At 37.5% G+C, this 27,883-nt stretch overlaps 1 protein-coding gene and 1 pseudogene across 12 annotated transcripts in view; one reads left to right on the top strand and one right to left on the bottom strand.

The window, feature by feature from the left end:
- Positions 1–20,646, top strand: part of LOC110833959 (cyclin-dependent kinase 10) — a 36,383-nt gene extending 15,737 nt beyond the window's left edge. For 6 of the 12 annotated variants that reach the window (XM_087347373.1, XM_087347371.1, XM_087347368.1 and 3 more), the window contains 10 exons: positions 767–838; positions 996–1,072; positions 2,244–2,344; positions 11,828–12,030; positions 12,983–13,060; positions 13,964–14,244; positions 14,370–14,535; positions 15,413–15,549; positions 16,274–16,510; positions 19,955–20,646. In XM_087347373.1, the coding sequence (XP_087203499.1) occupies positions 1,070–1,072; positions 2,244–2,344; positions 11,828–12,030; positions 12,983–13,060; positions 13,964–14,244; positions 14,370–14,535; positions 15,413–15,549; positions 16,274–16,474 (1,170 nt within the window). In that variant the 5' untranslated portion in view covers positions 767–838; positions 996–1,069 and the 3' untranslated portion in view covers positions 16,475–16,510; positions 19,955–20,646. Of the gene's footprint in view, positions 1–766; positions 839–992; positions 1,073–2,243; positions 2,345–5,347; positions 5,525–6,280; positions 6,856–11,827; positions 12,031–12,982; positions 13,061–13,963; positions 14,245–14,369; positions 14,536–15,412; positions 15,550–16,273; positions 16,511–19,954 lie in introns of those variants that run through there. The other 6 variants (XM_087347378.1, XM_087347379.1, XM_087347374.1 and 3 more) reach the window with 6 other exon arrangements.
- Positions 20,647–24,001: 3,355 nt separating this feature from the next.
- LOC147874107 (DNA/RNA-binding protein KIN17 pseudogene) lies at positions 24,002–26,110 on the bottom strand (annotated as a pseudogene).
- Between the last annotated feature and the right edge of the window lie 1,773 nt (positions 26,111–27,883).

The raw sequence follows: 27,883 nt of genomic DNA, 5'->3' as shown, positions 1-27,883 counted from the left end.
GTCCTGTGTAGGTAGAGGCCTTGTGACGGGCTGATCATTCGTCCAAGGAGTCCTACCAAATGTCTAGTAGGATTAAATGAATGAATGTGTACCTGGACACCTGTGGGTGAAAGTAGATAAAGGCTAAAAAAAGATTTGAATTGAGCGCGTTCTGTTCGCACTGACATCTCTATTGAGAGCTTACAAACAGTCTAGATTTATTATGGCGGCTGTGTTGGCGTTGTTTGTTTATGTAGAAGAAATATTTCATGTAGGCGCATATCTTCTAAGTTTTAAAGTTAGCAGATTGCACGGTAAGTGTAACTGAGTGTTAGTTATTCATAATACAACTGATAAGATTTGAAAGTACAAATATATATGTCTATCCTGGATCTGGAGTCTTGTAACGTGCTGGGTTCAGGCGGGAATAAATAATGCGTTTTGTTACTACGGTGGAGGTAATGATATTTTCTGGTGCTGCATTGGCCATGTACCAGGCAGTGTGTTGACATAAAGTCTTCTTTCAGCCCTGCGTGTGGTCTATTAAGCAGTTTCTGTAGGTGATTTTATCTGGGAAACATGCTGTGAGTTCCCCATGTTATCAGAGCTAGCATATTTTTCTTTTTCTCTGTGCGTAATAAATGCAAGTTCCTAGTTGCGCGTATTTTGTGGTTTTGTTTTTTACTTACACATTAAAATACCAAAAATTACCATTACTCTCTAAGATTTACCATTTAGCTTTTGTAAACAATGTTCATAAAGCCAAAAAATTAAATTTTTCTTTTAGGTGATGTGATTCCCCCCACTTTGCCTAATCTTCTGCATGTAGGCTGGATGTTAGAGAAAAAGGTTTGTTAGGGTAAGTGATGAACTGAACTAGCTTTGAACTGCTTCTGTTGACAATCTTTGAGTGCTAGCAATCCTCAGTGTTCTGCTTCTAGTACCACAGCTAGTGAGTAGCATCTGTTTTTTAAGTCCTATCCTTTAACTTATGTAAAATGTTGTTTTGTCAGCAGGGTAAACTAATGTAGTCCTGCTGTGGTCCACTACAGTAATTGGCCCCTAAAGCGATGAGGGGACAGGGCACAGAATGGTAATTATTCCATTCCATAAGGATGTAGCAATAATGATACAGTTTAATTTAACTGAACCACCAGTGGTTTCTGGATCTGGTGCAGTCGTCTGCCTGGATGGAATAGCTAATGCATATTTGTAAGAAAGTGGAATTTGAAACACAAGCACTGGAGATACTCTGAAGTACTCAATAACACTTCCTGATTCTTCGTCTCCTGTTGCAAGAAAAATTAGCTGTAATTGTTTATGTTGGCTCCATTATTCTTCAAAACATAGAGGAAGATATTAATATCTAAGACACAAACTGAAATTTAAATGTTAAATATAGTGTGATATTCACCTCTTGTATTAAAGTACACAAAATTTGCAACAACTTCTTTTGATAAGAAATGTGATTAAGCTTGCAGCAATGAAATAAGTACATACCAGAGTCATCAATCATAGCACGTCAACAACTCAAATTCTAAAAAATACCCCTGTTAGCTCTTTTGTTTGTGTTAAGCCTTGTATCGACTGCGCGCGGCTGCCTCGCGCACCTGTTCGTGCGCGGCAAACTCGTTCGTTCGCTCATTGTGCTCGTGGTTACCAGCATCGAGCGCGGCAGCAGTGTTCGGCTACGATCGACGCTGTTCGTCAGTTCTCGCAAGATCACCATGAATACAACACCGTGAAATCCCTTTGCCGCGGGACAAAGAACCGCTCAGATTTGGCTCGACGCGAGCCAAGTTCGAGCGCGGCAGTGTTCGTTCTGCTACGCGTGGCAACATGGTATCGACTTTGCGAGGCAAAGCAACGAACATTGCCTCGCGAGGCAGCCGCGCGCAGTCGATACAAGGCTTTAGTTTGCTGTCTGTCCGACCACAGTGAAGAACCTGGGATCAGATTTTCATTATATTTGTTAATAATGCGGACTCATTTGCTGAGGGCATCAATGTCAAATGTAAATACAGAATGATTTTGTAATAGTAATTGAAAAGTAAAGTTAAGAAAGTGACTTTTAAGTTACAAATAAGATTTAAAAGGAAAACCATAGAAAACTCAGCATGGTTTATGTCTGGCTACAATTACTATGTGATATATTGATTTATGAAGAAAGCTACTGTTTGTACTTAGAAATGTCCCACTTAAAATTGGATGCAAAAAATAAAAATGACTCATTTCAGCTGTTGTCCTAATTTGAATTCTTGCAGGCAACTGATTGGTGGAGCCGTGCGGTTTTGACGCACGAGATGCTGTCAAGAGCTACGCCTTTTGAAGCAGAAGGAGAAATCAACCAGCAGATGATATTTGAGTGAGTCTTGGCATCTGGAAACAGATTGGATATCCATGTTCCCTTTGAACAGCAAGTTTTTTAAACAAGTTCTAAACAAATTAGTTTGTCCCTAACAAAGACTCAGTTAATATATATTGTCTGTTTTAATGCCACTGAAGTAGGTGCATTTACAAAATCCAGGCAGAAAACTACCTGATGGCCAACAGGAAATAAGTAATTATGTTTATAAGGGAATAAACAATGTGAGGGACAGGGAAGGAAATGATTCCCAAAGCGAAAGAACTAAGATTTTATTGTAGGAGAACAATATTTGCTAATCTGGAAACCTAAATTAAAATAGCCATTTATCATAAAAGTTTCAAAAATGAGAAACATTCTTTGGAATAAAATTTGAGATGTATCTTTCTAATGGGTGAGAAATGAATTAAATCTTCTTTTGCAGTGTAATTCTGAAAACAGATGTGATTGTGCTCGAACACTTCCTACCATGAGTGCCAAATCTCGTAGTGAATTTCCTTGTTCATGGATCTAATACATTAGAGTTCTCATTATCAAATCTAAGCAGGATGTAAGGATGATCAGATAATTAAAAATGTCAATCCAGAAGCCAGTTATGAAGGCACTCTGAAGAAACTGATTTCACAAAATGTAGAAGGGGCTTGGTCAGGAAGTGTGATTTATTCTGCTACGTACTTAGTTGGCAGCTCATAAAATGAAACATTCTGAGATGGCACTTTGATAAAATGGAATGTTGGATAACTGAAGGTCAGATAATTGGGACCTTACTGTATTAATAATATAACCCAGTGTGCAGTTTTAATGTTTCTAGATATAATTTTTTTGAACATCAGTAAATAAAAATGTGGTTTACGTTCCCAGCAGCGGGCTATCCGTAAGGTGGGGTGAGTGTTCAGAACCCCACATTTTGACATTATGAAGCATGATATATTTCATGCTGAGTGCCAAATTAAGCGCCCTATAGATAGAAAATAAACACAGAGCATATTAGTTTAATTGTAATCATAGGATAGAGACAGGAATACATGTACAGTTTAAGTAAAGTAAAACTTACAGATGTCGATCTTATGAAATGGACCCACATAGACTTCTTTACCCAGGCCCTGTGCCCCTCTGGGAATGGCTCCTCCTAATGAAACATCTCATGTGCAATAATTCTGGAAGCATTGGCAGTAGTTACATAATAAAATATATTAACAGGCTTAGGAAGACACTGCAAAACTTGCTGGGAGGTCAGAATTTCAGAAGAAACCTCACAATACATGAGCAGACAACTTGAAACTTCCGTCCCAGTAAATGCGACATTGCAAAACACTTACAAAGAGCACAGTTTGTATTTACACAGAAGACTTCATTTCATGATCCTTGTACATGCTCGCTTGATAATTGAAGGGTCTTTTAAACTGAGGTGCACTTGTGTCTGCTTTGCCAGGCTTCAGTCTGCAATAAGCACGCTGTTCCATACCATTAAAGTTTGTCAGCCATTCCGGCTCTTGTTAACGGAATCCAATTTATCCCAGAGGCCTGGAGGTGGTACGGCGTAGGATTATCACAAGGATTAACCCAAATACAAATAAAACCACTCCCAAATTACCAACATGTATTTACAAAAATATATATATAAATTGAAAAGAGAACAAACTTCCAAGGCTCAGGCTCCGGTCGGGGTTATGACTAGCTACATCAAACCAAAAAATTAAGAACTATCTGTCTCCAAGCTCTCCCTTGTCGACTCGTTCTCTGCCCGGCGGACACACACAGACTGTCTGCCCTGCATTATTTTGTCAAAATCTAATAATAATTTCAAAAAATGAAAACTATTTGTTAATTTTAAAGTTAACTAATCTTTTAATGACTTTGTTGTGTCTGCCTTTTGTTGGAAAGCATTTGAATGTTTGGTTGCAGCATGGAGGTCCGCAGTTTCAGTTGATCCTCTAGATCAATGGTATTCAACCTGAGGTACGCGTGCCCCCGGGGGTACGCGAAATTTAAAAAAAAATTTTTTTTATGATAAACACTGAATAATGAGTAATGTAATTTATTTAATTTATTTTAGATGTAGATTATGTACTATGTATAACTTGAATTATACAAAAACAACTTTGGGGGTACAAAGTTGAAGAGAAAATATATCTGGGGGTACGCGAACAAAAAAGGTTGAATACTACTGTGCTAGATGGGCATCCATTATTTGTGACCTTAAGGGCATCTTGAAAAATGTATTAATCAAGATAAAAGGATTTGTTATGTAAAATTTTGATTCAGTCAAAAGGCCGCACTTAAGGATCTAGAAGGCCATATGTGGCCTTAAGGCCGCAGGTTCTCCACCCCTGGACTAGATCCTTACTGAGTAAAGAACCCACTAAGAACAAACAAATATTTTCTCACGACAAACTGGATTAACATGTTCCTCAGCTAATTCCAGATGCCTTGAACATTAATCCTAATTTAAAAAGCTTAGTTTTATAATTTAGGCAACTGGGCAGTTAACATTCTGGTAGCAGAACTGGAAGGTTAAAGCCGATAATGACAACGGACCACGCACTGCATTTTGGCAAGATTCTCGTCTCCGACTAGGTCTTGCAAGTGGATGCTTTCGGAGAAGTTTCCGAATTAAGTTCTGTACGGATTTCGCCGTCTTGTTGAGGTCCCCGCCCTAACAGGAGAGCTACCAGCACTGACTAGGTCATACTCATTTTGCAACCTTCATTCATAATTTACTTCACCTCTCATTGATTTAAAATGATTTAGTTTAGGATAAGCTAAAGTTTTATTTTCCCACGTTGCACGGCCAAACAAAACTGTTAACGTGAGTATTAAAGAATTTAAATTACCATCTATTATTTAATTCCGTCTTGAACATTGCCAACACATAACCAGGTGACATTTAATACGGCAGTTGGTGTTCTGTGATATATTGTTGCCCACATTCCTTTGTTTATAAAAAAACAGGTATCGTCTGACGTTCGAGCAATGTACGTGGATCCTTTGGCTGTCTTACAGGAAAACCGGACATCGGAGCGTACATTATGACACGTCTAAGCAGAGTATAAGGATATTTGAGGAAGATCTCATAAGTCAGCTCTCACTTGCTATCAGCGTCTTTAAACGGCAAGACTTGACCTCAAGAAACTAAACGATGCAGAAGTTACAGAAGTGTCAGACCATCTTCTCAAACACGTTTGTAGCTTTGGACAATAACGTAAAATATGACATACGAGGTGCGATCGGAAGGTTTCCAGACTGCGCGTATAAAAACCCGTACACTTATCTCAGGTATTAAATTCATCCATCACCCTCGAAGTAGTTCCCCTGGGAGCGAACACAACGATCCCAGCGCCGCTGCCAAGCCTGGAAGCATCCCTGGAAATCTTTCTTTGTCAGCCTGTCAAGCACCATCTGCGATTCTGCCTGAATCTCTTCTATCGTCTCAAATCTCCTTCCCTTTAGCTGAATTTTCATCTTTGGGAAGAGGAAGAAGTCACGGAGCTTAGAAAGGAAGTTGGGGTCGGTTCTTGGAAGATCTTTGAGCTCCTGACAAACGAGAAGTCGATTCTGCTTCTGGTCCTCAGACAGGGACCTTGGCACAAACTTGGCTGCGATGCGTCGCATGTGTTGTTCTTCCTTTAGAATCAGCTGACAGGTCCCATAGCCTATCCCAACAATGTCGCACAAGTCGTTGATGGTACGACGTCGATCTTCGTGAATACCCTGCCGAATCTTCGTAACATTTTCGGGCGTTGTGCTCGAAGATGGTCGTCCAGAACGCTCGTCATCATCAACAGAGGTTCGGCCATTTTTAAAACGTGAATGCCACACAAAAGTTTGTGGACGACCCATTGCGGACTCCCCAAATGCTTGCTTTAGCATTTCATACGTTTCCGTAGCCGTTTTGGCGAGTCTTTGGCAAAATTTGATGCACACGCCATTCCGAAATCGCAGGAGGGTCGGTGTAATGCACTACCAAAACCCCCGTAACTAAGAAACAAATGCTAATTCGATGATGCCGGCTGGCACACTGATTCACTATGAATGTAGGCCGCACCCCCTAGCGGCAGAAGGTCGTACTACATCCGGTTCGCCCTCTATTGACACAGTCTGGAAACTTTCCGATCGCACCTCGTATTGGACACTTAATTTTTAACTGGCGAATATCCTATAATTTTACATGTCCACTATACCCTATATCTTGGACACCCCTTTTGTTGTAAGTTGGACAGATTCATGTACTTAGGCTTCAGTACTTCTCAGGGAAATGTTTACAGTTACAGTCAAACCTCGGTTCACGAACGCCTCGGATCATGAACAATTCAGTTTACAAACAAATTTTCCGAACACAAAGCGTCTCGGATGTGTCTTGAGTTACGAACACGCAAGCCGTCAACATCGTGGAGCGATAAGCTGGGAGCATCAGCGTTGGCAGTATTCGTGGAAGAATGATCCAGCATGGGGCCAAAGAAAGACAATGATAGCAGCAAAGTGAAAAGAAAAAAATACCAATATCATGATAGGTATATATTGTTTTAATCTTGTCCGTCTGATCACAACAAATTCTTGTTAAATATTAAATTATTACAATAATTAAGATTTAAAATATTTAAAATATTAAATGATGTTCTTTATCGAAATATTCGATTTACATTAGACCATCATTTTTCACGACATGTTTCAGTTCCTAAAATAACTATCTTCAGGTGTATATAATTATATAAAAATTCAAATCAATAATAACTTAAATACAATTTCTTAAATACAATTTCTATATATTATTTTAGCGTACATTTTTATAAGATGTTTATCAGATATTAAACAATGTTCTTTTCCAGATTTTACTCCATTTTAATAACATATTCGATGTTGTTCTGTATATGTACATCATGCTCATTATGACTTTAGTGTGGCTGAACGTTTTTTGTTGTTTTTGTATCAGCCAGAAATGAAAGTTGTAGAGGAGTTACATCAAGATTTAAACAATATATATTTATTATATCACAATATGATGCAGCTTTACCATATCATGATAGGTGTTAAGAAAGAAATCATAGCCAAACATGAAAATGGTGTTCGTGTCTATGATCTTGCTACTCAGTTTGGGATGGCAAAATCAACGATCTGTACTATTCTTAAAAATAGAGAGACAATGAAGAAAGCCGATGTTGCAAGAGGAATGACAGTTATTACTAAACAAAGATCTCATACTATTGAAGAAGTGGAGAAATTGCTGCTAATTTGGATAAACGACAATATGTTAGCTGGCAACAGTGTATCTGAGGGTATGATTTGTGAAAAAGCAAGGTGATTGCATGATGACCTGGTAAAAAAATATCCTGGCACAAGTGGTGATACTGATGTTTTCAAAGCTAGCAGAGGATGGTATGATAAATTTAAGAAAAGAAGTGGCATACATAGTGTGGTTAGGCATGGGGAGGCTGCGAATGTGAACCAAAAAGCTGCTGAGGAATTTGTGCAAGATTTTAGTGACTATGTAAAGGCTAATGGATTCATTCCCCAGCCAGTGTTTAACTGTGACGAAACCGGTCTGTTCTGGAAAAAAATGCCAAGGAGGACATACATCACCCAAGAGGAGGAGAAAGCATTACTGGGACACAAACCAATGAAGGACAGACTGACTCTTTTGCTATGTGGAAATGCAAGTGGGGACTTCAAGATCAAGCCATTACTCGTGTACCACTCGGAGAATCCGAGGGTGTTTAAGAAAAACTATGTGATAAAAAGTAAATTGCCAGTTATGTGGAGGGCTAATAGTAAGGCTTGGGTAACTAGGCAATGTTTTATTGAGTGGATTCATGAAGTCTGTGCCCCAAGTGTGGAGAAATACTTGCAAGAAAACAATTTGCCACTGAAGTGCCTTCTTGTGATGGATAATGCACCTGCTCACCCTCCTGGCTTGGCAGGCGAGTTGAAGGAGGAGTTAGATTTTATCACAGTGAAGTTCCTGCCTCCTAACACGACTCCTCTAATACAGCCCATGGATCAGCAGGTCATTTCAAACTTTAAGAAGCTCTATACTAAGGCACTTTTTCAAAGATGTTTTAAGGTAACCTCTGACACAGAATTAACACTCAGAGACTTTCGGAAACACCATTTTAAGATTCTTCATTGCTTAACTCTCGTTGACAAAGCCTGGCAGCAAGTGACTTACAGGACCATGAATTCAGCCTGGAGGAAATTGTGGCCAGAATGTGTTGCATTCAGAGACTTTGAGGGCTTTGACAATGAAGATTCTGCTGTTATTGATGATATTGTGTCTGTAGACAAAAACTTGGGCTTGGAAGTTAACAATGAAGATGTGGAGGAGTTATTAGAGGACCACAAAGATGAACTCAGCACAGAAGAACTGGAACAACTACAGAAGCAGCTACAAAAGGCGATTGCGAAGGAAATGTCTTCAGAGGAAGAGGAAGGAAGGGAGGATGTTCCTACTTCTTTGATCCGTGAAATTTGTGCAAAATGGGGTGAGGTGCAAAGTTTTGTGGAACGATATCACCCCGATAAAGCAGTAGCAAACCGCAGCATAAACATTTTCAGTTATAATGCCATGTGTCACTTTCGAAACATTTTAAAACGTAGACAAAAACAAATCACACTGGACAAGCGACCCAGTGAGTCTGATGCAGAGTCGAGTGGTGCCAAGAGACAGAAAAAAGAAAAAGAATCCCCTTCCAAACAATAACATTTCACTTCCTCACCACCTTCCACTTACGCCATCAACTCTCCTCGTTATTCTTTCTTTGAACCCTACACTGAACTACGAAATTGCAGATACAGTTTTAACTCCACCAGCACTGCGCTTGCATTTGAGTTCAGTCTTTGTTAACAGGAACGGGATTTTCTTTTTGCGACGGGGAAGGGAAAATTGATGGAATTAACTTTATAAAATTTCATCGAGTCTGGGGTGTAATGTGCAATGAATGGGAATGGGTTTCAAAAGATTATTGTTGTTGCTATATTTGACGGGTATTTCTCCAGTATATTTTATATTAGGAATCAAGCAGAGCTCGCAGAATGCGTACGAAGAAATAATGTACAAAATTATGCACTATAAATGTGACAGAAATGTGAAGCATATATTCAGTTTGCACCACAAACATCGAATTAAAGGTTTATTTGCACATTTCTCTAGTTTGCAAACTTGGCTTGCATCCTGCATAGACCTGCATTGCAAGTAGCAAAACGTTGACAGCGTTCCACATTGCAGTGCAAGATCTGGTAATCACGTCACTAAAACACCTCCTCTACTATGCGCAAACAACAATAGTTAAGCTTCTAGCTCCGCGAAGACTAATCTATCACTGCCTTCTCACCAGCGCCTGGCCCACACCCTCCGCTGCAACCTACCAGTGAATGCCGCGCTGTTGTCACGCGCATGCGCGGTGGCGCAAATTTTAAATATACATACCAAATTTGAGCAATGTTTTCGCACCCTTGCACAGCGCATCAGCAGCTGAAATTTTGTGTACAATCATTACTAGATGGGCTCTGTAGATGAGCAAAATTTCAGGTGAGGTTTTGGCATGACCAACCTAACCATTCCCTTGTGAGATGTGGTAATAAAAGCAGGATCAGCTTTTCCACTTGCCCCACAAGGTCCAAGCCTTGGAAGACCATTACCATGGGGGGGGATTGGTCTTAATCAAAATTTCCCTTTTTGTGTAACACAACACCTTTTCTGTTAGAAAACTTGAACCCACAAACACTGGAAATATATTTAAAATTACTGTAAATTGTTGTTTTCTGCATGGGTATGACTTAAGTGAATGTTGGGCGTAGGTGCAACAGAAGTTTAAAACCAGCCCTGAAATAAAAGGTTGCTCCATTCTTTTCATATTAACGTTCCATGCCAGTATTACATCCTGTTGCTTGTATAAATAAGTTTTCATTTTGGCACCACAGAGCATCCATCAGTCATGACAATGATTTTATTGCTAAACACAGCTTTTCATGCCCTTTTCTGTTGATTTCCATGTCAAATTAACCGACTAAACTATAATATAAATATGAATCAGTGTTAAAATCATATTACTATACTGTTATTATATTATTACTAATCAAAGTTTGAAAGAGTGCAGGGAATGACACATTTTTCTTGGAAATTGCAGACAAGGTGGTGGACTACAATGACTGACTGTTGGATCAGTATTCGTTTGTGCAAGCACATATTTGTATCATCCCCTAAATTCTCACAGACACTGTCCTATTCAAGGCAATGCCTGTGGATGTTTCCCCAAACTTTCCAGACCCAATCCTGAGAGCTGTGTGTATCCATCCATCCATCCCATTTCTTGAAATTGCGCATGAATATCACAAGGGAACTTAAATCTTAGGCATTGCTTTACTTTTAAACTTTGACCTTGGTGTGAAACATTGAATTATCTGTATATGGTCTTCAATCTCAGTACACTTTAATTGCTTTGTACAGGCCTTGATCTTAGACCATTATATGATAGTAGTCTTTTTGGATGCTTTTATGGTAAGCATAATGATGACACTGTAATGCAGATAGTGAAATTGTTATTCAATTCTGTGGGGTTCTTACGATAGTGGATTACACTTAAAATTATTCATTGTCTGGATTTTTTCCATCATCCTTCGAAAAAGAAGAAACCACGATATTTTGGAAACGTTGTGGTTTCTTCTTTTTAACAAGGACGATGGAAAAAGTCCAGACAATAAATAATTTTAAGTGACATTTTTATTCTCCCTGTCTTCAATTATTGTGCTTTATAGCAGGTTAAAGTTGGTGGAGTTGTATTGGTGTTTGTGAAGTTTTATAATTTATAGTTACCTGTTCTGTTTCCTCAGTCTAATGAAAAATTAGTGAAAATCCAGTCTCATCTTCAAAATCTTTGGATTTTATTTGAGAGTCATTTGTTGTTGAATGGTTAGTCCTTTGATTTTCATGAATATTTGAGAATATTTACACATAGTTTGCAGTTGCTGGTGATATATCACCAAACTAAAAAATAATTTTCACTAGAAATGAAAAAATATAGTACCACAAGCAACACATTCTTGCACTAAGTCTAAAATCACCATAAGGGTGCTTAACCAAGTTACACATGGTTAATATGTGCATGTGTAGCTCAACTTTCTGGATGATGCCACAGGGAAATCCTGGGCTACTGAACCCATGGCAGAAGCAGGTGCATGCTATGCTACTCGATTTGACCCACACAACTAACAGTCCACCATCAGTCAAACATCATGTATTGGCAATTTTTCTGATGAAACGTTTCTTAACTGCCATCTTCAGTATATTAAATGAAGTGTGTGAAATACTTGGGAGTTTGTTTTTTCTTTATTACACAACAAACTATGGATGCATAATTTATGCAATGTGTGAATTAAGCAAGTAAATGCAGAACCTACTGACTGCCTGGAGAAAATCCCACATCAGGAATTTGATTATGAAATGTTCTTGAATTACAGGTGAACAAAGAAATCGCATATTTTGTGTTGCAGTATTTTCTTGGCGATGGAGTACTGTGAACAGGACTTAGCCAGTCTTCTTGATAACATGCAGGCACCATTCTCAGAGTCCCAAGTGAAATGTATCATGCTGCAGGTGCTACGTGGTCTGCGCTACCTCCATCGCAACTTCATTGTTCATCGAGACCTGAAAGTGTCCAACTTACTTATGACAGACAAGGGATGTGTCAAAATAGGTACTGTAGAAATACTCCAAAACGAAAGTAGGCAGTCTAATGTGTCTGTCATGTACAGAAGAAAGAAATCATATATCTGACTGATGATACACTCTCGCTAGAGAAGGGAATGCAGCTTCAAATACTGGCTCTGTGATGTAATCAATAATCTTGATCTTTTTCACTGATGAACTAAAATTATAGTTGAAGTCTAAAGGTTTCTGATCATGGTGCATTATAATATGTGATTTTTTTTATTTACTTTGTCCATTGTCTAAATTACAAATATAAATAAAATACGTTTCGGAAGCTGGATCTTGTTCTGTCTTCACGTAAGAAAGGAAAGTACAGAAACTCCAGCTGTTGGCCCTCTGGATGAACTGGCCTCAGACCAGAACAACTTCAATAAAGAAGTGCCCAGAGCAAGAAATGGCGACATTGATGATCATCTGCAAGATGTAACTCATGGGTATACAGATGGGCACCTAACCCATTTGTAAGACACTCCCAAGTCTCCCCCTCAGAAACTCTGATACATATACAAAATTTTGCATAAAAATATGAGTAAAATGCAGGTTCTTGCCACTCCAAATTTTATTATAATTTATTAGCCCTCACACATAATATTGTGAATTTACCATTTATCCAAATTATATTTCAACAAACTTCACTCAAGTTCTTCAACAAGTTAAATGCTTAATGTAATTGCTGTGCCTTAAAACTGTTGTTTTATCCTCCACAGTGCATTGTTTTCACGTTTGTACAGCTAATTTATAGCAGTATGCATAGTAGTGTGTTTGTTTTTGGTTTTGCTGCAAAGTGCAGAGGTCCTTCATGTGCTGATGAGTGTCATGGTGTTATTAAATACATTCAAAAGATGGGAGAAAAGCAAGGGGGGGGGAAAAGAGAAAACTGTTTCTGAATGTTTAAGGAAAGAAACCACCAGAATTTTGACAATCTGAATTACTTTCAGCATCATACAGTAAACATCTGGAGATATATTCCAATTTACGCAGTGAAAGGATGGAACGAAGAAAAACTGCAAATCTTTGTGAGTAAATTCTACTGACTGCATTAACATGCATTTGCAGTCAATATTGATGAGAATCGGTGAAACTTGTTATATGAGCCATGAAGGAGCATGTAAAATAAGAAACACATGGAAGTCTTCACTGAAACAAATCAAGATAGATTTTTATTCAGAAATCAAGCATTATCCTTATTTATAGAGGGAAAGTTAACAATGTAGCTGATTGGGTTACAAGCAAAAGGAAAGATATCTCATCCTACATATAATGTCTCTTCCCACTCGTCATTTAAGAGCCTTGAAACGTAACACACCGATGTCCTCCAAAGGATGTACTTACGATTACAGAGTTGTCTGCTACAATCAAAGGGCAAGTTCTCCTTGATCATGCTGCTTCACACATGCTTCATGCACAGGAAAGTGTGATGACACAGTTTCTCCAAACAGTGAGGTTTTGTCATTTTCCAAATGAGGCTTTTATAGCAGCAGATGGCCTGCTGTGCAGTGGTGTAAAGAGACATCATGTATAAGAAAAGTGGGAACAGGGAGGAGAAAGAGATTTGTGTGTGCATGTGCATGTATGCATATGTGTTCGTACCTGTGTTCACGCACATGGATTACTCCTGATTTATCCTTGGAAATTTTATTTTAGATCTGTCATCATAAATTTCTAACAAAGATGAATTGAAGCACTTTTATAGGCAAAATCAGAGGAAGTATAATTCTAAAAACCATCAATATTGATATTGCAATGTTTCTTGTACACATTTTGGCTGACTGGTTTTATCATACATCAGATTCATCCCACTGACTGTAGTATGTTTCTGCTCAGACACCTTTTATACTTCTCACAATAAGATGTACACACATTGAAAAACCAAACAAAGTGCATACATGTTTCTAAGGTTCATGCTTTTCTCCTTTTAGCTGATTTTGGTTTGGCACGCTGGTTTGGTCTACCTTTGCGTCCAATGACACCTCGAGTAGTGACTTTGTGGTACAGGGCTCCTGAACTCCTACTACAGGCACATACCCAAACAACTTCTGTTGATATGTGGGCTGCTGGCTGTATATTGGGAGAACTCTTGGGACACCGTCCACTGTTACCAGGACGCTCTGAACTCGGCCAGTTGGAACTGATCGTTGATCTTTTAGGGACTCCTTCTGACGCTATTTGGCCAGAGTTCTCTTCACTTCCAGCTCTTCAGGTAATGAGTGCCAGTACTAATATTTCATTAAATTAATCTTGAACTGAAGAAGATCATATGAGAAAATGTTTCTCTGGAAATAGCTACATTCTGTAGTGGTTTACGTGGTTCTTGTCTTTTGTTAGAGCTTCACATTGAAACAGCAGCCATACAACAATTTAAAGCAGAGATTCCCGTGGCTGTCAGCTGCAGGACTTCGCCTTCTTAATTTTCTCTTCATGTATGACCCCAAGAAAAGAGCTACTGCTGAAGAGTGTCTCCAGAGTTCTTATTTCAAGGAAGCACCCTTACGTGAGTCACATGTACTTCTCCGTTTAAAATCCTTCCTTTCAGCCCATTTATGAGGAAATACAGTAGCATCACATCTGTGTATTTGTGATATTACTTTAGGATATGTTCTCCTTTACCACTGAATCAGACAAGAACAAACCTCAACCCACAGTTGCAACTGATCATGGGAATTTAATTGGTTCATATCAACTGCAAGAATCCATATTATATCATAGAACAATTATTGTGCGAGCTTTCTGACACGCATTTTCTATATGGAGATGCCAGCAACTATTATAATTAGGAATTGTACAATTTAGTGATATGTTTCTGGGAGTAATTTATGCTTGTGTAGATTTCCACTATTTTAAAGCTGTCATATAGAAAATCACAATATTTATAATCATTTACATACCAAACTATTTAATTCCGAGTTTGTGTGTTAATGATCTGTTTCTGTGCCAAATTTTAAATGTCTGGCTGCAGGGGGTTCGCTAATTATTGCTCTCAAATGGAAAACTAAAATATATATTTTCCACAGCCATAGAGTTTCACATTCTAAAACATCAGAAGATGGAGGCAGCATGTTCTACTGAAATGTTGGTATGAAATTTGAAGACTGCACCACAAAAACCCATATCACTGTCTAAAATTATCTGAACGTTTGCTTTAGCCCCTCCACACGCGCACGCGCGCGTCATGACCCTAGATTCAGTGGTTGCTCCCCTCTCACAAGGTGTTACTAGCACTGCGTTAGTATTACTGATGGTAGAGGGCTAAAAGAGAAAGCAAAGGTACCCTCAGTGTAACATAGATTCTTGCTTTATGTCTTCTAATATTTTTACCACATCTGTTTGATAGCCAAAGGCATTGAGATAATATACTGAATTTGATGCAGCTTTTGATCCAAAACTGATGCCAACATTTCCTCAACATCGCAACCTGAAGGCATCCAAAACTACAGGTGCATCAACACAGGAGAATGCCAACAACTCTGGAGAACATTCCTTGCACCTGCCTGCCATATCTGATCTGGTAATAACCTATCCATCTATAAATCTAAAATAACAAGAAAGTAATCACATCACAACAGGCGTGTGTCCATGTTTGGACTGCGGGGGTGTTCAGCCACACTGGAAAATATAGGCTTAGTGCAAGGATTGACACTATTTGTATATGGATCGTTTTCTCTCCTGAAACATGTAATAATTTAAATATTAGGGGAACACGTTGTTGTGGTCCTGTGTGACATTACTCAAACATGAATGCTGCAGGTCTTCACTGAAAGAAACTCATACTGAAATGGGATGACATTTAAGACTGTTCCTTCGTATTGTCTGACGTCCTTTGGCGTCTGCCCCACCCCCAGGGGCTTGTGCCGCCAGAAGATTCTTGGGTGTCGCGTTCTCAGGCGTTCTTTGCTAGTGTACGAACCACTGCTTTGCTGAGGCTTTAAATACTCGCATGCACTTCATTCAAAAGATGTAATTATGTCAATTAACTTTGTCATATTTAAACATTAATAATCTTTTCCCTTGAATCATGATACCAGTTTCTGTTTTAAGTGAGTGAGAACTCGTGCAATGAAAACGGATAGAACAAGAAGCGGAAGGAATTTTTGAGTAGGCCTTGGCTTCCGCAATAAGAGATTTATTACCTAATGGAGGAGGTAAGCCATGGTCTTTTCTTGCCATAAATAAGGCAGTCATGATTTCTGGTGCCTGCCAGCTGTTTCGTTTTACTCCCCTGTATTTTCTAGCATGGCCGATCTCCACGGAGCAGAGTCCTTGACAATCTAACATATTCCAGTCCAGAGCTCAAGCAACCAAGAACACCCGGTTCGAACCCGAACTCGGCATTTGTCCGATGTTACCCCATTTCGAATTTCTTCGTCCAAGTGGCTGTTGATGGACTCCAGGAGGATGGCAGAGGAAGGGTCGACGTCCTACAGGGACAATAATTTAGCAGTTTGCAGCTTCGAGGGCAGTCAGGCTACGTGAGTTTTTTCTTGTCTGTCTGCACTAGAAGTGTCAGGATACTCGACTCACGTGTTCAGGCGATTGGCTGGCGGTGTTATACTCGCAAAGAGAACCAGTCGCCTGGTACGGCCAGACGCAGATTACGGTATAATATTAAAATGGAGCGTAAATAAATATAAAGTCTTCCTTGGAATCATCTGGCGCAGAATAGCAAACAAGATAGCGAGTCTTCGGTTCGGTAATAGGCGGGAAATTGTTTTGACAAGAACGGAGAAACTGTCGACCTAATTACCCGCTGCAATACCGACTGAGAATTCGTGGCCACTCCATTTTGTTAAAATGGCTGACTATGTATTGCGTGCAATCATTCTGCGACTGTTGGTGGTTGCAGTGAGGGATTTTCACTCGCGAAATTTACCCGTACGATGCACACGCTTTCGCTAAATCGTCCTAAGGGAATTTCTTCTTGTGTATGTTTTAAATAGCGCCTAATTAATTTAGAGACAATTATTTTGAAGAATATCACTTAAATTCGTGGCACTTATATCCTTGTTATCTCTGTGAAATATCCTAATTTTCCATCTGCCACCCAGTCAAAATATTTATGAGCGCTAGTTTCGCCACGTTCTTATTATCGATTAAGCGACAAACATGTAAATTCTGGGTGGCATGCAACGTAGGGCCGTTTATACATCATTTCATCAAAATCCGTCTGGAGGTCCTAGAGGGTAAAGATGCTGACACGCAGATGGACAGGCGTGTGTAAAGTAGGAATTTCATTTAACTTGTTCATATTAAACCATCAAGAACATTCGGCAGAATCACAGTTACCAGACGCCATTAAAATGGTCCGGTGGATGAAGCTTAGTCATGTGTAGGCACAAGAACTATTTGTGACTTCGTTTTGTACACGCTTTATCTAATTCTTATAATTTAAAATAAATATTAAAAGAGGATAATGTAACTTCGTATGTAGAAGGAGCAAGAAACGTTCCGTTTACTTACATACAGCAAATAGAGGAAGCTTTTTTAAGAAGGGCAGGGGAAATAAATTTCGACACGTTGGTATTTATGTAGGATAATGCTAACGCGTGTCTGAGGTCTAACCTTTAAGGATGAGGACCGGACTCTGGGCAAAATTAAGCATGTCCTACATAAGCAGAAGGTTTTGGAAGTCGTACAAGAACATAAATTCAGAGGCCGAATGTTCAGTCATGTAGTGCGGGTAGCAGCGATGGTTCGTTATCTTGAAAATGTTTAAAACTAAAAATGCTCTCCTTCATCAGAAAATTATTGCTAATGGCTGAATTTTGCTTAAGAAACATCTCGTTCGTGCTCGTAAGGTTCTTTTACGCGCCGTAAATCTACGTCATGTCACCGCCGGCTTTACTTTCCCTCCAGAGGAAGCTGTGCTATGGATTCTTATCGACCTCGGCCGGGTTTGAACCCGCGTACCTTGGGTCCAGTGGCGAGCATATTATCCTCTATTCCACGGATGGCGACACGTTCAAATATTACTTTGCTAAAATAACAAAAGGAAAGTTTATAAACAGCTTTTTATTTAATATTCTTTAATATACAATTCATATTTAATTGGAACACTTAAACTATTTAAAAAAATCTAGACAATTAAACTAAAAACAAATTAACTAAAAGCAATTTAATTAAAACACTATTTATGTAATACAATTTAACTTTTTCACTAAAACAATTAAACAATTTAACTAAAATATAAACAATTAAACTGAAAAAATTAATCAAAAACAATTTAATTAAAATCACTATTTAACTAATACAATTTAACTTTTTCACTAAACAATTAAACAATTTAACTAAAATATAAATAATTAAACTGGAAAAAATAATTAAAAACAATTTAATTAAAACACTATTTAAGTAATACAATTTAACTTTTTCGCTAAAACAATTAAGGTATGTAACTAAAATATAATCAAACTCAAAACAATTTAATTAAAATCACTATTTAAGTAATACAATTTAACTTTTTCACTAAAATAATTTAACTAAAGTATAAACAATTAAACTAAAAAATAATTAAAAACAATTTAATTAAAACACTATTTAACTAATACAATTTAACTTTTTCGCTAAAACAATTAAAGTATTTAACTAAAATATAATCAATTAAACTCAAAACAATTAATTAAAAACACTATTTAACTAATACAATTTAACTTTTTCACTAAAACAATTAAACAATTTAACAAAAAATTTAATTAAAACCAATTTAATTAAAACACTATTTAATTAATACAATTTAACTATTTCACTAAAACAATTAAAGTTTTTAACTAAAATATAATCAATTAAACTCAAAACAATTTAATTAAAACACTATTTAACTAATACAATTTAAAATTTTCACTAAAACAATTAAACTATTTAACTAAAATATAAACAATTGAACTAGAAACAATTTAATTGAAATACAATATTTGACTAAAACAATTTAACGTTTTCATTAAACAATTCAACTATTTAACTTTTCGTCTAAAAATGCTCAAACTATACTAAATTGGGCAGATTCATGATGTGCTGTATTAACGATGCAAACACCACGTCGTCCAATCCTGGATTCTGCAAAGGAAATAAACATTTGTATCACAACAGGAAATGCATTTACTGTAACAAGTATAGAAACACATGCAGCGAAAGATTATGAACGATTTGTTATTTTTATTCTTAAATATACAATATGTGTACTTTTAACTGTTTAAATAAAACAAAGTAACTACTTAACTAAAGGAATTCATCTATTTAAGTAAACCTATTTAACCTTTTAATTACAAATACGTAACTAAAGGGGCAGAATCATTATTTCTTCAATGAAGGACGCAAATTCAATGTCGGCCATTTCTGGATTCTGCAAAGGAAATAAACATTTGAATCAGAATAGGAACTGGAATTATGGGTAACAAGTATGGAAACACGTACAGCGAATATCTTGTGGTAGGCGATCTCTAAGGATGCAGGTTTTGAAGGAATTTGTGACGAAGCTCACGGTGAAAGACACTGAACTTATTCTAGTAACGTGGACTTCTATGTAAATTACAGGCTTCAACCTGATTTAGCATTTTTTGGGATGAGTTCTCTTCGACCCACTGTTTCATCTACCTGTCATAACGTGACCTGGTGTGGTAAATTTTATGCCGTGTGATTTTCATCTGCACGGAATTTACGGGTCGGAGGGAGCGCTGGAAATAGGTCAAATGCAAGAACATAAAAATTACAAAAGAGAACTTCAGGCTCATAGTATGCCTTCGTGGCCTATATATCATGTGTTGAGTTTATAATAAGGTAAATATAGATTTATGTAATCAATCAATTAATCATCCGTTAATTTCAACCGCCTGTATAACTACTTACAGTTATGCCGACAAGCACAGTTGCAATACTTATGGTTTCAACAGTCTCAGATCATATTTTTGTTCTCTTTTTAGTATGGGTTGGTGAATATAGTGACTCAAAACACAACGTTCATGCCGTCGTGCGTCATGCGCTGGAATGACAGAGAAGATTGGGATGTTTATTTCTCGGTGCTCTGAGTTTTTACCCAGCAATGATATTTTGTGTGGTGTGTGCTTAATTTGTTGATTAGCCCCGTTCAGTGTTACGGCTTATTTTCAACAATATCAGTAGCTCGGACTACTGTTGGTTTCAAGGTTTTAATGAAGAGGAGAATGTAAAAAATACACGGGCAGTTTTTGTGTATGCTGTTCAGGAAAGGGAGCCTTAAACTTATGTATGTAAAATTTCTCACTTATGTAGTAGCAGCAAAATTCATGTTTCTGTACCTCAGAAACAAGCTGATGGATGACCGATTTGGTTATCAATAATTTTGTAGAAAAGTTTTCTGTACTTCTCTTCTGCAGAATTTCTTATGTCAGGTTTTGCCTTCTTCATTTCCCTGGTTTTTGTCAGAAAATTAAGAACAGTGTGTCATGTTCATTTTGCATGTGACTTTGAATTTCTCTTATTTTGTGAATAAAATCTATACCCAGACCTTCTGTCTGTAATATATGAACCAAAATGTAAGAATGTGTGAACACAGAAAGAAAGGATTCTAGCTGTAGTACCTGTTACTATCATGAATGTACCTCACGACAAAATGAAAGTCAAAAGTTTCATCCAATATTAGGCGGTTCCTGAATTTGTCTTGAAATGTCACCTTGCAACACTTCATGGAGTGCTTTTAACAAATCATTTTGAATGGCCAGTGATGTGCCTTTGAAAACAGTGGTCATTCAGCAGAGGATCATAATGTTCTAGCGGTTTGAAAGATTCTGTACAATTATTTCTGTAAAGGGGCAACTCAGATTATTCATGACCTCTAAACGGCAGTTCTTGATCTGGCAGCATGCAAGTCATGTGACCCATTTCAATATTTCTCAAATTTTACAAACTTTTATTAAATGCTGAACTAGTAAATGTAAGTTGGATCTCCAGAAGCTCATAATTTCTTTGGAGACTTGAACAAAGAATGACCAGCGTGCACTGTACATGTTTTGCAGAAGATTCATTGTTTTTCTTTTCTTTTCGTGAAGCTGATAAGTCATAAGTTTGTTAAAGGCCCCTGATATTAAAAACATTCAACTTTTTTTAAACATCAAGCATTGCCAGCAAATCAGATTTTCTTAGATTTTTGCAAGCTGTAAACCACGGGTAAAATAGATTTTGCAAAACAAAATTTCCCAGTGTACATTTTGTTTTCCTTATATTCATTCGCTCTTAGGGTTTTATATAGGTTGGTAGTGTCTCCCATATTTTAATGTTTTAGTTTCTCCATGAATGTTGTTCTTGACAATAGTTTTTCTAAAAGACATTGAATAACATTTTTATCTATTTTCCACAAACTTCAAATGGTCTTCCACTGATTATAAACACGTAAACTTACATCACTGCAATTGTGTTTATGATAATTCCAGTTTGTGAGTGATTTTGGTACAGTTCACCTCTTCTTCAGTTCATGTTGAGGTCAACCATTGTTGTGTTTAAAAGAATGGTAAAGACCTTTCTTTTTCTTATATTCACAATTTTTTAATATTTTTATTTGCATTATGCAATGCCAGAGCGTGTTAATTTGATTTTGTGTATTCAAATAACTTGTGCCTTTAATGTCAGCACGGAATAATTAGTTTGTAGTTCCATGATGATGCTGTAAGCGTAAGTGAAATATTTATTAGTGTTGTGAATTTAGATCTTGCGTTTCAAAGTGGCAAGCCAGATAATCATTATTTTATATTACGGTCATTAAATAGGACTAATTGTTTATATTCATAAACAATCAAGCTGACTCCAGAGAGATGTTGGCAGAACACTGAGCTAGGTTTTGATACTTGTATGATAAAATAAAAAGTAAAAATTGCTTGCATCATCACAACCTCAAATCCTACATAGAACGAAAGTTGACTGGTAATATGACAAATGTGGGGGGGTTCGTTGTTAAACTGTGGGCCAAATTAAGCATGTCTTACATAAACGAAAAGTGATTAAAATTTTGAGCCTTTTGGGTTGTTTGGGATCTCCTACAAGAACATGCATTCAGAGCCCGAAGTTTCAGTCATGTAGTGTAAGTAGCAGCGATGAATTGTTACCTTGAGAATGTTGGAATAAAAAATGTTCCCCCACATCAGAATATTGTTACTAATTGTTTCAGTACACATACTCGTGTTTTGTGGTACCAAGTTAAAATGTTCTCTCTTCCTGGTCTTTTCGAAGTGTGCATTTGCCAGTAGTGAGTGACCAGCCCACTGCCTCCGCACAATTTCTACTCAGTCCTTATTTTTGTCTGCTAGAGCCATCTGTAGGAATCGGGAGATATGTGGCCAGCGAGTTTTGCTTACGAAACATCTCGTTCATGTTTTTTCGTGTCCTAAATCTAAGGCATGGGACCACCGGCTTTAATTCCCCTCCAAAGGAAGTTGTGCTATGGATTTTTATCATCCTTTAAAAATCCACCGACCTTGGCCGGGTTTGAACCCGCGTACCTTGGGTCCAGTAGCGACCACATTAACCACTAGTGCACTGAGGGTGACAAGTTCATTCAAATATTACTTTGCCAAAATAACAACAGAATATTTTATGAACATGTTTTTTATTTAATATCCTTAAATATATAATTCATATTTAATTAGAAAGTATTTAACAATTTAAGTGTTTAACAAAATCTAAAGAATTTAACTATTTAATAACAACTATTTTACAAAAAATTAATAATTCAACTATTTAACAAAAACTGAACAATTTAACTATTTAAAAACAACTATTTTACAAAAAATTAATAATTGAACTATTTAGAAACAACTATTTTACAAAAAATTAATAATTTAACAAACACTAAACAATTTAACTATTTAAAAAGAACTATTTTACAAAAAATTAATAATTTAACTATTTAACAAACACTAAACAATTTAACTATTTAGAAACAACTATTTTACAAAAAATTAATAATTGAACTATTTAACAAACACTAAACAATTTAACTATTTAGAAACAACTATTTTACAAAAAATTAATAATTTAACTATTTAACAAACACTAAACAATTTAACTATTTAAAAAGAACTATTTTACAAAAAATTAATAATTTAACTATTTAACAAACACTAAACAATTTAACTATTTAGAAACAACTATTTTACAAAAAATTAATAATTGAACTATTTAACAAACACTAAACAATTTAACTATTTAAAAAGAACTATTTTACAAAAAATTAATAATTTAACTATTTAACAAACACTAAACAATTTAACTATTTAGAAACAACTATTTTACAAAAAATTAATAATTGAACTATTTAACAAACACTAAACAATTTAACTATTTAGAAATAACTATTTTACAAAAAATTAATAATTCAACTATTTAACAAACACTAAACAATTTAACTATTTAGAAACAACTATTTTACAAAAAATTAATAATTCAACTATTTAACAAACACTAAACAATTTAACTATTTAGAAACAACTATTTTACAAAAAATTAATAATTCAACTATTTAACAAAAACTGAACAATTTAACTATTTAAAAACAACTATTTTACAAAAAATTAATAATTGAACTATTTAACAAACACTAAACAATTTAACTATTTAGAAATAACTATTTTACAAAAAATTAATAATTAAACTAACAAAAACTAAACAATTTAACTATTTAGAAATAACTATTTTACAAAAAATTAATAATTAAACTAACAAAAACTAAACAATTTAACTATTTAGAAATAACTATTTTACAAAAAATTAATAATTAAACTAACAAAAACTAAACAATTTAACTAATTGGAAATAACTATTTTAGAAAAAATTAATAATTAAACTAACAAAAACTAAACAATTTAACTATTTAGAAAGAACTATTTTACAAAAAATTAATAATTGAACTATTTAACAAAAACTAAACAATTTAACTATTTAGAAATAACTATTTTAGAAAAAATTAATAATTAAACTAACAAACACTAAACACAGAAATCTTCATACTCACTGCTGCAAAAACCTAAAATCTTACATCTTTCATGAAGTTGCACTTAATGTAACATGAAACTCTATGGCATTTATACATCTACATTATGTACTTTACAAATGTCTTCATATTCAACTTTATCAATTATTCTGCCTTTCAAGGGGCCTGATGAAAGTTCAATCGTTGCACAGAATTTGCTCTCATCCAATTCCTTAAGTGTAGCACTGTATCCACGGTAAGCTCCTTTCACAATGCGTACAGGCCGCCCGAGTGCAGGTATCACCGTCTGTAGGTGCAACTGGTCCAGTTTCAGTTTTTGTTTACTATCCAACATGGAGACAATAGCTACATATTTGTTTAACACTTGAGTCACAACACCCTTCTTTTTGTAGTATTTGTCACCCAGAGATTTTTCTACCACTTTCACAATAATTCCTTGAACCAACCAAAAATCGTTTCTATTTGTACGTTTCTTCTTGCTCTCTTCATATTTAATAATGTCATCAAGGGCTGATGCTTTTCTTCGTTCCACCTTATTTTTATGTTCCTTTGAATCTTTGTTCTTATTTCCAGCTGAAGAAGATACTCCTTTATTATAGTCGTTTTTGAGAGGATTGCTTGACACTAGAGTTCTATTACCTTCAATTCTTTTTCCTTCCAAGTTCAAATTTACAACTATTTTATCTTCCTCAACTGGCCGCACAAATTCTGTAAAGACAGGAGAGTCACTCTTGGCACATTCTTTACCCTTCTCGATTTGCTTTTCAATAAATGCCATCATTTTCTCCTGATTATCTCTGTCCATTTTCTCCTTGCGGACAAGGTCCTGTTGCAATGCAATGGTTTCAGGATCACGATCTATGTATTGTACATACCATCCTTTTTCACTTTCATCCACCACACACTTCCCTTCCCTTCCAAGCCATTTCACAAAGTCTGTCAATGTTTCCCACTGTGTAGAATTCATATGTAAATGGTGACGCTGCGATATATAATCCTGGTACACACGATTTGCATGAACACGCTTTGTTCCAAACTGACGTTTTAACAATTCTAAATAACCATCTTCAAATTCTTTGGAAAACTCGTCAATATATGTATTTGCGTTATTGCAAAATAAAAGCAGTTGCCGCTGATGATACTCGGACATCATATGGCATTTGAAGCCGTTCTGGTCACGGCACTGCTTGTAGCACAATTGACAATAAAATCTTAGTTTTTGTAGGCCTTTTGCCTTTATCTTATTAGCAATATACTTCGGGGTAGTTATTTCGTGTTTCCCCATTGTACTTATTTATATCTGATGCTTTGTGCTCTATTGCGAATTAGGGTAAACAACTGACACCTAAAAACAAATTTTCAATAGTGTATATTACCTGCTGATTGTACAAGTTCAAAACATTCTCATGCCAGCACAGCTGACATCTGATACACTGGCGGAAGTACAACCAACCAACCAAAAAAGCTAACTGAGGGCGGAGGCCTGCGCAAGCGCAAGCATCGTCCCTACCTAGGTGAAACCATTCCTGCGCACAAGGCGCATTGCTGGAAATGGTAAACAGTCTTAATATAAGAAACGGAAATTTTGCTATCGCTAACAGGGTTACGTCGTGGCGGGAGCCTCGACCATTCAAACTGGGATCCGTTGCTGCTGATGGGAGGTCATCCCGTCAGGCAAGTTGTCCAAAGGAATTTGGTTGGTTGGATCTCCGGGGTTTGAACCCAGAGAGGGAGGGGCCGTTTCGGCTGAAGGCCGCTGCGGCATGGGGGGAAGATCACTTCAGCTGATGGCCTCCGTGATCGGGGTGGGGGTGGCGGGCCGTGCCCCTATTAAGTTATACCCTGGCATTCGCCTTACAACTGAGGAAAAGCACGGAAAACCTCAGTCAGGGTAGCCGAGTAGTTTAACCACTCGTTGTGCCGACTTGGCCGTCTTTTGGGGACGGCCTCGGCTGGCCTGCTGAACATCGGTCGCCCTCGGTTGCCCTTGGGCGACCTCTGGCAGCCCTCGTTCGACACGAGTCCCACTGGACACAACCAAAAAGCTAACTGAGGGCGGAGGCCTGCGCAAGCGCAAGCATCGTCCCTACCTCTCTCCAGGCTGTGCCGGTGGGGGTCACACTGGCGGAAGTAACCAACCAACCAAAAAGCTAACTGAGGGCGGAGGCCTGCGCAAGCGCAAGCATCGTCCCTACCTAGGTGAAACCATTCCTGCGCACAAGGCGCATTGCTGGAAATGGTAAACAAGTCTTAATATAAGAAACGGAAATTTTGCTATCGCTAACAGGGTTACGTCGTGGCGGGAGCCTCGACCATTCAAACTGGGATCCGTTGCTGCTGATGGGAGGTCATCCCGTCAGGCAAGTTGTCCAAAGAAATTTGGTTGGTTGGATCTCCGGGGTTTGAACCCAGAGAGGGAGGGGCCGTTTCGGCTGAAGGCCTCTGCGGCATGGGGGGAAGATCACTTCAGCTGATGGCCACCATGATCGGGGGGAGGGTGGCGGGCCGTGCCCCTATTAAGTTATACCCTGGCATTCGCCTTACAACTGAGGAAAAGCACGGAAAACCTCAGTCAGGGTAGCCGAGTAGTCTAACCACTCGTTGTGCCGACTTGGCCGTCTTTTGGGGACGGCCTCGGCTGGCCTGCTGAACATCGGTCGCCCTCGGTTGGCCTTGGGCGACCTCTGGCAGCCCTCGTTCGACACGAGTCCCACTGGACACAACCAAAAAGCTAACTGAGGGCGGAGGCCTGCGCAAGCGCAAGCATCGTCCCTACCTCTCTCCAGGCTGTGCCGGTGGGGGTCTCCACTCTACTCCCTCGGTTGCGGCACTGCCAACCAACTGACTCCTCACTCACTGGCGGAAGTCGGTTGGCAACTGCTATTTATACACATACAATGCTGAAGTCACGTATTGCGCAACAGTGTGAAAAGGCGCTCAATTCGGTTCATTCAGGCGTGCATAAGAAATGAAAAATGAACCTTATGGCCTGACATACGAGACTGTTGCACGTCTCCGTCGCAGGTGTGCTTTACGAATTCCAATCTTTCTCGCGCAGGTTTTCGTATTTTATACGAACGACTGCGTTTCGTATTTACACATTATTTGTAGTTAAAGAAATACAAATTTTAATTACTACAAGTTATAATTTGGTTACATTCCATCATAAATATACGAAGTTAATAATTAATATTAAATACTTTCTGTGTAAAAGGAAATAAATTTAAAGGTGATGAAAAGAGGCTTGAAGTAAATTTTGTAATTTAATTTGCCCTTGTTTAAAATTATCGTCGTATTTTATTATACTTGTTTAATTTTAAAGACGATTTTTGAGGGGCCCGGGCACTGTTGTACCCATCGCCCCTGGGCGAGGAAAAGTGTTTCCTTGCTTCGAATCCCGATTATTCATTTTGACCAATGAGAGATCACAGGAAAAGTGTCCTGAGTTCGATTTCCTTCAAGGGCGGTTCCTTTCGCTCCGAAACTAAGCGAGACAGAAGAAGGGCGCCAGGATCAGAGTTTTTTGCTTCGAAGAGGAGATTACGGAAAGGAAGGCCTCGACACTGAGTTCGAGTCCCGACAGGATGGTTTCTGTTGATGGGAACGCAATCGCGATAAAAGAATGACGTCAATGAAAAGTTCTTTAGTTTCGGAGAGGAAATTTCGGGGTCTAAGGTGACAGACACGGATACACAGTCCTCGGTTCGAGTCTCTGTTAAGATGTTGGTTTCTGGTGTAATTTTTACTGGCGTCTTAAACGATACACATTTAATGATTAGGCCCATTAGCTACCGGGTGTTTCCAAATTAATGTACTGAATTTGTGTGGTTGTAGTAGTTAATGATTTTTCATTTATTCGTGGTTTATTTAACGACGCATTTTCAGTAACTCA

This window comes from Zootermopsis nevadensis, unplaced genomic scaffold (genome assembly GCF_977971745.1).
Source record: "Zootermopsis nevadensis isolate Lab colony 2312 unplaced genomic scaffold, Znev_1.0 Znev_ptg000011l, whole genome shotgun sequence".
Lineage (NCBI taxonomy): Eukaryota > Metazoa > Arthropoda > Insecta > Blattodea > Termopsidae > Zootermopsis > Zootermopsis nevadensis.
The sequence above is the reverse complement of the archived record's forward strand: the minus strand, read 5'-3'. Positions and strand labels throughout refer to the sequence as shown.